The sequence below is a fragment of the Euprymna scolopes genome, chromosome 7, assembly GCF_053919585.1.
Source record: "Euprymna scolopes isolate OS-2025 chromosome 7, ASM5391958v1, whole genome shotgun sequence".
Lineage (NCBI taxonomy): Eukaryota > Metazoa > Mollusca > Cephalopoda > Sepiida > Sepiolidae > Euprymna > Euprymna scolopes.
Window position 1 is genome coordinate 73,115,267 of NC_136488.1, and position 12,845 is coordinate 73,128,111.

General features: G+C 23.1%; 1 protein-coding gene across 2 annotated transcripts in view; it reads right to left on the reverse strand.

Moving 5' to 3' along the window:
- LOC145279781 (solute carrier family 35 member F4-like) overlaps window positions 1–12,845 on the reverse strand; it is a 601,960-nt gene that overhangs the window by 40,058 nt on the left and 549,057 nt on the right. For both annotated transcript variants that reach the window (XM_080131107.1, XM_080131106.1), the window contains one exon: window positions 2,629–2,848. In XM_080131107.1, the coding sequence (XP_079987233.1) occupies window positions 2,629–2,848 (220 nt within the window). The remainder of the gene's footprint in view (window positions 1–2,628; window positions 2,849–12,845) is intronic.

Consider the following 12,845-nt stretch of genomic DNA (forward strand, 5'->3'; position numbering starts at 1 on the left):
TATATATATATAAAGGAGATGAGAACAATAGTCTAAAGAGCAGAGTGTATTTTAATGTAATAGTAAAATTATAATTTAATACAGGAAAAGAAAAAGTGCCCGTTGTAATTTAGATATATAATAAGCTCGATATCCTAGAGCTAATTTAATATTCAGTAATGTGGTTGATAATTTAAAATTCAAATTAGAATTAAATTAAAAAATCCGTTTCACAAGAAGGAACAACAACAAAGTCAATAATTTGTACGATCGTTTCAGAAAACAATGTTTTTATTGTGGTAAACATTAAGCCACGGACAATAATTTTTACATATAGTATTTAAAAAAAAAACAAAGTTTCCTCATCAGCAAAAGTATTGGGAAGGGTTTTTAATATATGTAAAAGACACCATAAATAAACCTAGCATTAAAAGTAAGGCAGATGTATCTGGAAAAAAATAAAATAAAAGGTATGTATTTATTTGATAAGTAAATTAATATGGGTTAAAGATAAAAATAAAATAGAATAAAATTATAAATCTGAATTTGGTTTAAATATAACTTTATGATAATATATTTCTAATAAAACTTAAAAATTAAATACCAAGACACACACACACACACACATATATATATACATATATATACACATATATATATACATACACACATACACATATACACACACATACATACACATATATATAATTATTTACCTTTTAATTCTTCGTCTTTTGAATAATTAACGAAAAAGCATTCATATGGATGTTAATTGTAGCTTTTCAACTTATGAAATGTTAAGTTTTGAAAAGAACGCTAAAGGAATATTTTATATCGGTTAGAATACGTTTGACCGAAAACGCTAAATTTAAAATTAAAAAAAAGAAAGGGGGAGATAATCTTATTTCTTTAATTAAAACAATGCAAGGGAGATAATTAGAATTTAACTTAATTTATTATTAAGGAATAATAAATCAAGAAAATAATATATTATAATCTATTTTAAAATTATTGAATTTAATATTTGATAATTTATTTATTTACTGAAATTAAAAAATATATCATAGGTTAAGGTTAAGAATATATTTTAATAATATATAATAATGGTCGATATATCAGATCAATTAATAATAACAATAATATTGATGATCAAAAATTATTATTAATAAGCATGTCAAGTTATAGTTTGATTTTAATATTGAATATTAATAAGTAACATTTTTAATGATTTAAGGTGGTATATATTTATTAAATTTAAACCAACGTTCATGACTGCATGCGAAATTAAGTTCTTCTTTTGAATTTAAGAGGGTGGTTCTATTTTTTTATATCTTCATATTTTAAAATTTTTAGGGTCTCTTTTGTACAAAGTGCACAGAATTTATCTCCTGGCTTGTATGCTTTGTAAGATCCTATTATTTGCCATTTCAAATTGAAAGAAATATTGGTATCTTTGAGTCGCCAAATATGCTTGGATAGGGTAGTTTGGTTTAACAGGGTATGATTTTTAAAAGAATATTTGTGCGTTGAAATTCTATGTTTTATTAAGCCAGATGTGGAACCAAAGTATATTGCCTCTTGTTTAGTGTAATTATTTTCCGGTAGATTAGGTGTTAGATTATTATATGGTGGGTTGGTCTGTATTTGATTGGTAGATTGGTTAAAGTTGGTGTAATTATTTAATCGGGTGGTTGAGTTATGGTTGCTATTAAATTCATTTAGATTTGGGGGTTTTGATACTGTGCAGCTATAGACTACATTTTTTATTTTACATGAGCCTTGTGGGGGACATTTATTTTTTCTTCTACAGTTACAGCCTGCTATATTTTGTATATTTCTATTTTGTAGCTTATTAATTTTTTTATTGTTAGAACTAATTATTTAAATTAGTCTGATACGTGCGCAGTTGTTTGTTTGTTTGTTTAATCCTCACCCTCCTCACAATACAATATATTTTGCTCAGTTTCGGCTGATTATTTTAGGCATATTTCTACCCATAAATAAATAAGCGGGGTTTGTAGGCAAAACAATATATATATATATACATATATATATATATATATATATATATATATATATATATATATATATATATATATATATATATATATATATATCGATTATTAAAAAAGTACACCATTATAAACTTCATTCTTCACTTAATAATCGGTGAAAATGTCGTATTGATTGGATAATTATTTGATTTTTGGTAGATTTTGTAAAGAGAGACTCCGTCAAAAATACTTACTCCCTCCTTTCGTTTTGGCCGTGTCTATATTTAAGTACATAAGAAAAACACTGTCTATAGATAATACATAAATAAGATATCATTACCGTACACACACTAAATATTCACGCGGAGAAGACTGGAGAAATATTATGAGTTTATCTTATGTAAAAAAAAAATAAATGAAAAACAAACAAACAAACAAACATAAAACGCATGTATTACCTTACGATATAATAATTGCTTTTGAAGAAGAATCTATTGAAGTCCAAATATTATATAACATGAGATAATCCACAAGTTTTGTTCCATATGTTAAAAAAAAAACAATAAAAAAACAACAAAAAAAAACAAAAAAAAAACGGAACATACTTGTCTTAGCTTAACTGCAGACAAAGCATTGAATTGATTAAAGTACTTACTCGGATTGCAATAAATTTTTCGAACAGCACAATCCACGACAGCATATAAACAAAGCTTTGATTGGTGGCGTATAGAGCGATAACATCCATTGCGCCTAAGAGGCGGAGTGCCCGGATGTAGCTGTAGTTCCCGATTGTCCATACGAAGCAGAAGATAATTGTCCTCACGGAGAATCGTAAAGGCTTAAATTCTTCTTCTTTGTATATCATTATACTTTCCCTAAAAATAAATGAATAAAAATAAAGAAATAAAAATAAAGCAATAAAAATAAATGAATAAAAATAAATAACTAAAAATTAAGAAATAAAAATAAATGAATAAAATAAATCAATAAAAATAAATGAATAAAAATAAATCAATAAACATAAACGAATAAAAATAAATCAATAAAAATAAAGAAATAAAAATAAATAAATAGAAATAAATGAATAAAAATTAAGAAATAAAAATAAATGAATAAAAATAAATAAATAAAAATAAATCAATTAAAATAAAGAAATAAAAATAAATGAATAAAAATAAATCAATAAAAATTAAGAAATAAAAATAAATGAATAAAAATACATGAATAAAAATAAATCAATAAAAATAAAAAAATAAAAATAAACGAACAAAAATAAATCAATAAAAATAAATGAATAAAAATAAATAAATAAAAATAAAGAAATATACATAAATGAATAAAAATAAATCAATAAAAATAAAGAAATAAAAATAAACGAATAAAAATAAATCAATAAAAATAAACGAATAAAAATAAATCAATAAACATAAAGAAATAAAAATAAACGAATAAAAATAAATCAATAAAAATAAATGAACAAAAATAAATCAATAAAAATAAACGAATAAAAATAAATCAATAAAAATAAAGAAATAAAAATAAATGAATAAAAATAAATCAATAAAAATAAATGAATAAAAATAAACGAATAAAAATAAATCAATAAAAATAAAGAAATAAAAATAAATGAATAAAAATAAATGAATAAAAATAAATCAATAAAAATAAATCAATAAAAATAAATCAATAAAAATAAATCAATAAAAATAAAGAAATAAAAATAAAGAAATAAAAATAAATGAATAAAAATAAATCAATAAAAATAAATGAATAAAAATAAACGAATAAAAATAAATCAATAAAAATAAAGAAATAAAAATAAATGAATAAAAATAAATGAATAAAAATAAAGAAATAAAAATAAATGAATAAAAATAAATGAATAAAAATAAATCAATAAAAATAAAGAAATAAAAATAAACGAATAAAAATAAAGAAATAAAAATAAATCAATAAAAATAAATCAATAAAAATAAATCAAGAAAAATAAAGAAATTAAAATAAATGAATAAAAATAAATCAATAAAAATAAATGAATAGAAATAAATGAATAAAAATAAATCAATCAAAATAAATCAATAAAAATAAAGAAATAAAAATAAACGAATAAATATAAATCAATAAAAATAAATGAATAAAAATAAATCAATAAAAATAAATAAATATAAATAAATGAATAAAAATAAATGAATAAAAATAAATCAATAAAAATAAAGAAATAAAAATAAATGAATAAAAATAAATGAATAAAAATAAATCAATAAAAATAAATCAATAAAAATAAAGAAATAAAAATAAACGAATAAAAATGAATCAATAAAAATAAACGAATAAAAATAAATCAATAAACATAAAGAAATAAAAATAAACGAATAAAAATAAATCAATAAAAATAAATGAATAAAAATAAATCAATAAAAATAAACGAATAAACATAAATCAATAAAAATAAAGAAATAAAAATAAATGAATAAAAATAAATCAATTAAAATAAATGAATAAAAATAAACGAATAAAAATAAATCAATAAAAATAAAGAAATAAAAATAAATGAATAAAAATAAATGAATAAAAATAAATCAATAAAAATAAATAAATAAAAATAAATCAATACAAATAAATGAATAAAAATAAATGAATAAAAATAAATCAATAAAAATAAATGAATAAAAATAAATCAATAAAAATAAATCAATAAAAATAAAGAAATAAAAATAAATAAATAAAAATAGATCAATAAAAATAAAGAAATAAAAATAAACGAATAAAAATAAATCAATAAAAATAAAGAAATAAAAATAAATCAATAAAAATAAATCAATAAAAATAAAGAAATAAAAATAAACGAATAAAAATAAAGAAATAAAAATAAAGAAATAAATATAAATGAATAAAAATAAATGAATAAAAATAAAGAAATAAAAATAAATGAATAAAAATTAAGAAATAAAAATAAATGAATAAAAATACATGAATAAAAATAAATCAATAAAAATAAAGAAAAAAAAATAAATGAATAAAAATTAAGAAATAAAAATAAATGAATAAAAATTAAGAAATAAAAATAAAGAAATAAAAATAAATCAATAAAAATAAAGAAATAAAAATAAATGAATAAAAATAAACGAATAAAATAAATCAATAAAAATAAAGAAATAAAAATAAACGAATAAAAATAAATCAATAAAAATAAAGAAATAAAAATAAATGAATAAAAATAAACGAATAAAAATAAATCAATAAAAATAAAGAAATAAAAATAAATGAAAAAATATAAATTAATAAAAATAAAGAAATAAAAATAAATCAATAAAATAAATGAATAAAAATAAACGAATAAAAATAAATCAATAAAAATAAAGAAATAAAAATAAATGAATAAAAATAAATGAATAAAAATAAATAACTAAAAATAAATGAATAAAAATAATATAAAAATAAATGAATAAAAATAAAGAAATAAAAATAAACGAATAAAAATAAATCAATAAAAATAAAGAAATAAAAATAAATGAATAAAAATTAATAACTAAAAATTAAGAAATAAAAATAAATAAATAAAAATAAATAAATAAAAATAAATCAATAAAAATAAAGAAATAAAAATAAACGAATAAAAATAAATGAATAAAAATAAAGATATAAAAATAAATTAATACCAATAAAGAAATAAAAATAAAGAAATAAAAATAAACGAATAAAAAAAATCAATAAAAATAAATGAATACAAATAAACGAATAAAAATAAATCAATAAAAATAAAGAAATAAAAATAAATGAATAAAAATTAATCAATAAAAATAAAGAAATAAAAATAAACGAGTAAAAATAAATCAATAAAAATTAAGAAATAAAAATTAATGAATAAAAATAAATGAATAAAAATAAAGAAATAAAAATAAATGAATAGAAATAAATGAATAAAAATAAATCAATAAAAATAAAGAAATAAAAATAAACGAATAAAAATAAATCAATAAAAATAAATCAATAAAAATAAATGAATAAAAATAAATTAATAAAAATAAAGAAATAAAAATAAATGAATAAAAATAAATCAATAAAAATAAATGAATAAAAATAAAGAAATAAAAATAAATGAATAAAAATAAATCAATAAAAATAAAGAAATAAAAATAAATGAATAAAAATAAATGAATAAAAATAAAGAAATAAAAATAAATGAATAAAAATAAATAAATAAAAATTAAGAAATAAAAATAAATGAATAAAAATTAAGAAACAAAAATAAATGAATAAAAATAAAGAAATAAAAAGAAATCAATAAAAATAAAGAAATAAAAATAAACGAATAGAAATAAAGAAATAAAAATAAAGAAATAAAAATAAATGAATAAAAATAAATAACTAAAAATAAAGAAATAAAAATAAATGAATAAAAATAAATGAATAAATATAAAGAAATAAAAATAAATGAATAAAAATAAAGAAATAAAAATAAACGAATAAAAATAAATGAATAAAAATAAAGAAATAAAAATAAATGAATAAAAAGAAATCAATAAAAAGAAATCAATAAAAATAAAGAAATAAAAATAAACGAATAAAAATAAATCAATAAAAATAAAGAAATAAAAATAAATGAATAAAAATAAATAACTAAAAATAAAGAAATAAAAATAAATGAATAAAAATAAATCAATAAAAATAAAGAAATAAAAATAAAGAAATAAAAATAAACGAATAAAAATAAAGAAATAAAAATAAAGAAATAAAAATAAATGATTAAAAATAAATCAATAAAAATAAATCAATAAAAATAAAGAAATAAAAATAAAGAAATAAAAATAAATCAATAAAAATTAATAACTAAAAATTAAGAGATAAAAATAAATGAATAAAATAAATGAATAAAAATAAATGAATAAAAATAAATGAATAAAAATTAAAAAATAAAAATAAATGACTAAAATAAATGAATAAAAATAAATGAATTAAAATAAATGAATAAAAATAAAGAAATAAAAGTAAATGAATACAAATAAATGAATAAAAATAAATGAATAAAATAAGCGAATAAAAATAAATGAATAAAAATAAATGAATAAAAATAAATGAATAAAAATAAAGAAATAAAAATAAATGAATAAAATAAGCGAATAAAAATAAATGAATAAAAATAAATGAATAAAAAGAAAGAAATAAAAATAAACGAATAGAAATAAAATAAAAATAAATGAATAAAAATAAATAACTAAAAATAAATGAATAAAAATAATATAAAAATAAATGAATAAAAATAAAGAAATAAAAATTAATCAATAAAAATAAATGAATAAAAATAAAGAAATAAAAATAAATTAATAAAAATAAAGAAATAAAAATAAATGAATAAAAATAAAAATAAAATAAAAATAAATAGATAAAAATAAAGAAAAAAATAAAAAATAAAAATAAATGAATAAAAATAAAGAAATAAAAAAAAAATAAAAATAAAGAAATAAAAAGAAATGAATAAAAATAAAGAAATAAAAAATCACACGGCGCACAATCCTCAGACATGTTTGGAAATGTAAAAATTATCAACTTTATGATAAAGCAAAAAAAAAAAAAAACAGTGTAAAAGAAAAAAAAAGAATAGAAACTGGAATTGGCATTCGGAGGTCAACATATGTCAGAGATGAAAACACAGAGAATAATTTTGCTCCACTTTATTTCATCATAGTTATATTGCAACTCAGAAACATAAAAACAAACAAGATAAGGAGTCAAGTTCTTGATACAATTTACCAAATTTCCACTACTAACGATTACGACGATATTGTCCCCGAACCCGCATTAACCTTTATCCTCGATTTGCCTGTGGGGCATAATAAGGTGACTTCTTTGTAACCCCCCGCCAGAAACCCCAATAAACATAACTATTTATTATTACACCGAAAATCTGAATTTGGTTGTCACCGTCTCAAATTTAAACGTCATGGCGTCATTTCTAGCAAAATTTTTAAACTTAACAACTAAGGCTGGAAGGCTATGTGTTTTGGTTTCGATTCTAGCTAATGCCACCCAATTCATATTTTTAAACTTTTGAAACCACTACTATATATTGGGTTCAATATAATTATAAACGGAGTATTGATTCTATAATAGTAATAATAATAAAATCTGAACGGATTAAAATATATTTAAGCGTATTTTACGACCGGGTCACACCGGGGGCACTATTTTATATTAGGTACAATATAAACATCAATAGAGAATATACTCTAAAATAGCGAATTCGAAATATGCGTTCATCAAAATGTCATATTTAAGCGCATCTTACGACCGGGTAACGCTGAGTCTAATTCTAATTTTAAGTTTTACCGAAATATTTCAAAACTGGAGTGATTTCGCAGTGCACTCAGGTTCGAGATGATAACGGTTTAACATGAGATTAGAAAATACTGAAATCAAAAACTGAATAAATTTGTTTAAAACTGAATAAGTGTATTTAAAAAAAAGGTTGCACAACTGTCGCTTCCTCTATCTTGTCATTTAGTTTTCGCATTTCATGAGCAATATTTTTGATAAAGGAAGAAAAATCTATCTTTCAGGTTCTTATTGTTGACTAGTTTTTACCTTGAAGTAATGTATTTTATTTTACCTCCTTACATCAAGTGGCTTCATGCCTTGTCTGGAGCGATTTCCACGAAAATATGTTCCTGTACGTTGAAAAGAACGGAGGCTGTGGTTGGAGCATTCCATTGCCTTTCAGTTTTCCCCGGTATCATTTCCCATACAGTAAGTGGATACTAATAAAGACGACATTATTCGCTGAGACATGTTCCGATAGTAGACCAGACTTACGGATACGCCCTTTCATTCATGGAAGGGCTACGCGAGAACGGTTGCGTCGAATCAGCTTTTTCGTCCACAAAAGAAGCATCCTGATATTTAAAAATTTTCCCTAAAATCGCCTTAAAAAATACAAAACAAAACAAAACAAAAAACACCCCCAAAACTAATACATAAAAAACGGAAAATGTCCGGGTAGTCCTTATATCCAGTGACATCACAACAGAGTGTTCCTGAACGACGCGGTGATAAGCGCACCCGGCCATAACAACATTCAGTCTTTACCCGTTTCCGAAAAAAAAAATCGTCGCCATTGCTACAAATATTGAACAAATGTTCAAATGTTTCCAGGCGAAAGAAGAATATAGGAATATCCTAGAATACTTATAGTACCACGACCTAATCAAAGGAATAGCAGAATATTGAATAAAGGTTGGGCAATAGCTAATGTTCCAGATAAGCAGCCGGTAAGAACAGGCCTAACTACGATCCGGTAGGCAGGATTTTAGTTAGCCAATCAGCTTTCTAGTATCCACCACGCCCTTCTTATCAGCCAATGAACATGCACTTACCGGACAAAGGCCTATTTGACCTCTGGTTGACCTGTTCCTTTGTGTGTGCTCTATTTAGCCTGGATATCTAGTTTCTTGACCTGTTTTAAATCTAGGTTAGAGTTTTTTTTATGTTAGTTTATATACATACATACATATATATATATATATATATATATATATATATATATATATATATATATATATATATATATATATATATATACATATATATATGTATATATATATACATACATACATATATGTGTGATAGTTTATGTATATTCATGTTTATTTAGTTTATTTATTTGCTTATTTTCTATTGTTTTTGTTAGTTTTAAAATTATTTTGTATCACTATCCTAGAGTAAATTTTATCATGTGAACACAATTGTTTGCTATTTCTCTTCTACAGTTTAATAGATGTCGAGGTTCTTTAAAGTACAGGATAGCAAATTTTTAATGAAGCCATAATCTACATGGGTCGTCTAGGTCTTTACATATGGCAGCTTGTCTTATTATTTTCCATTCGACTACCGGCGAATGTCCGCTTTCCTTGAGTTCCCAGTATTTATTTGCTAGCGTTGTTTTCATACGGCGTTTTTTATTGTTGAATGTACATAATATCGAGTTTTGAAATCTAAGAATGTCATAACTACATAATATTTCTTGTTATTCTGGTTTTCTTTCGCAAATATTGTGGCCTGGTAAACTACGCTTTACCAGTATATACAGGTCAAGAAACAAGATATCCAGTCTAAATAGAGCACACACAAAGGAACAGATCAACTAGAGGTCAAATAGGCCTTTTTCCGGTAAGTACATGTTCATTGGATGATAGGAAGGGCGCGGTGGATGCTAGAAAGCTGATTGGCTAACTAAAATCTCAATAGAAAGTGCGTATATTAAAACGACAGACAACTACAAAATTCGCGCATAAGCCTGAAGAGACCTAGAGTGGATGAAACGCGGAATATTCAGTGTAGCTTAATCGCCATATATATTTTATAACTTACTAACTAGCTCTACCTATGTATTGAGCACTTTTGAAGTAAATACTTAAAGTTTACGCATAAATTTATACTTTTGTATATTAATTTTATGTGAGTAAATGAAGTAGTTATATATATGTATATATATATATATATATATATATATATATATAATGTATGTGTGTGTTTGCGCGCGTGTGTAGATGCTTTTCAACCTTTAAACCTATATTAAAAAGCAACTTTTAATCTCAAGTCTTTCGTTGGAAAACTATTTCGGTTGTAAGTCAATTAATCTTTTGCAATCATCTTTATTAGTTTGCTTCCAAAAAGTCCTAATATTATTTTAAGGATCATCAGTTGTTTATCATGAAAAACTGTTGCGGGGATTTAAAAAGTGAATAGCATTTTATCTCATGGCTCCCCAGCAGTGTTAATCAAATACCTAACCCCCCGCTAAAAAAGTAAGAAAAGAAGACTTTTCGGATATCAGATCCAGATTTTAGCTCCAGCTTCATTTTGTTAACCTATTTATGTTATTCAGATATGCTATCCTAACTTGTGTCATTCGTCTGTGTTCGCCACAAAAAGCAAATTTTTTTCATTTCCAAACACACACAGAGACACACACACACACACACACACACACACACACACACACACACATATATATATATATATATATATATATATATATATATATATATATATATATATGAGCAGCATTCCTTCCTTTAAAAAGATTTCATTAAATATTATAGAAAATTTCTCCCTCGTTCTCTCTTTATATATATATATATATATGTATATATATATATATATATATATATATATATATATATATATATATATATATATATATATATATATATATAATGAAAGCTGCTCGAATAATTATTAATTAAAGGATACTAATCCAGTTCAGTCGTCTCGCTTCTCTGTCTTTGTCTCCGTCTGTCCATCTGTCTGTCTCTCTTCTCCATCACCTCTCTCTCTCTCTCTCTCTCTCTCTCTCTCTCTCTCTCTCTCTCATTTTCGATAGTATGAGCGTCAAGCTCGGTTCTATTTGCCCTATTTACTTGTACATATCAGAGATAGATAGATAATGAGAGATATAAAGAGAGAGAGAGGGAGAGAGAAGGCGGGAGAAGGAGAAGAATAAAGGGGGAATAGAGAGAGGTAGATAAAGGGGTGGGGAGCGCAAATGATTTATAGAGCAAGGTTACTGATATTCAAAGTCAAACTTTGTAAAGCCCAATCTCGTTAAAAAGGTATCAATAATATCAATTAAACACTAATCAGTGAACCAAGTCAACGTGGATATAATCGCAATGATTAGCACAACACAATTGTCGAAATACACTGACACGCAGACAAACGAGTTAATAACGCGCGTTTCAAGCAAGCGTCTCTACCCCATCCCTTCTCAGATGCAAATTTCCGTTGAGCTGAACACGGATAAAAACAGACTCACCTGATGACTGGTGTAAGGCCGCATAGATAAAGGGGTAGGTAATGACTGGGAATATGTTATCATGAAAAACCAAAATATATTGCACTACCCTCTCAGAGTAGATGATGCTCGAGGGAATGGTCTCATGAAAATATAACATATTCTATAATAATTCCCCCGAATGGACGAGGTGATGCCTGGGAGGATAGTCCTGTGATAACAGGACAAATACTACACTAACACCCTTGAACTGACATTGTAATATAATGCATAAGTCTGAAATGTTAAATTAAACTGTATTAATTATTACAAGATCGCACAGTTCATAAAAGTAATAGTTCAGGCAGACATATTGAAATCTCAATTAGTAACGGTTAAAAATGAGTTAAATTAGTGCTACTTAGATTATTCGAATCATTGTTCTTGTTATGGATCTTATTCTCATTACGTTTCGGCCGATGGTTACATCAGCCTTCTTGAGACGCGTGTTATCGAATTCGAAATTCCGTATAGATTTCTGAGTTCTTATGTTCAACAAAGTCATCTGAAGAAAGTCAAGATCATATCGTTTGACATGTTGTGCGAATAACGCACAAGATGAGAACTGTAGTCGGAATAATCCAAATGAATCAAGTTATCAATCCTCATTTAAAATTTCCGAAACATAGTTAAGTTATTCAATTATTGGTTCCTGATATTAATTGGAATGAAGTTCTGTTTTTTGACAGTCTCTTTGTTCGTTATTCTCTCGATCTTTCTTTTTTTTCAAAAATGTTGGTAAGTGTGTGTGTGTGTTTTTTTTTTGCTTGAAGTTATATGATTATGTAAGCATAAAACTTGAAGTATCTCCAACGTAGCGATTGAGGACGTATCTCTACCTTCCACGGCGGGATGATGCGACACAAGATTCGAAATATAGGGCTTGAAGAACCATTGCCCTAGAAGCAGAAGACCCTTGCCTGCAAAACAATGCCTGGGAAACCACTATCGGCATTCTCCGCTAGAAGCACTCTGAGCGATTAGCAATAAATTAACTTTTTTCAAAAGAGAAGCCATGCCTGGGAGGGTGACCTCTGCCCCGC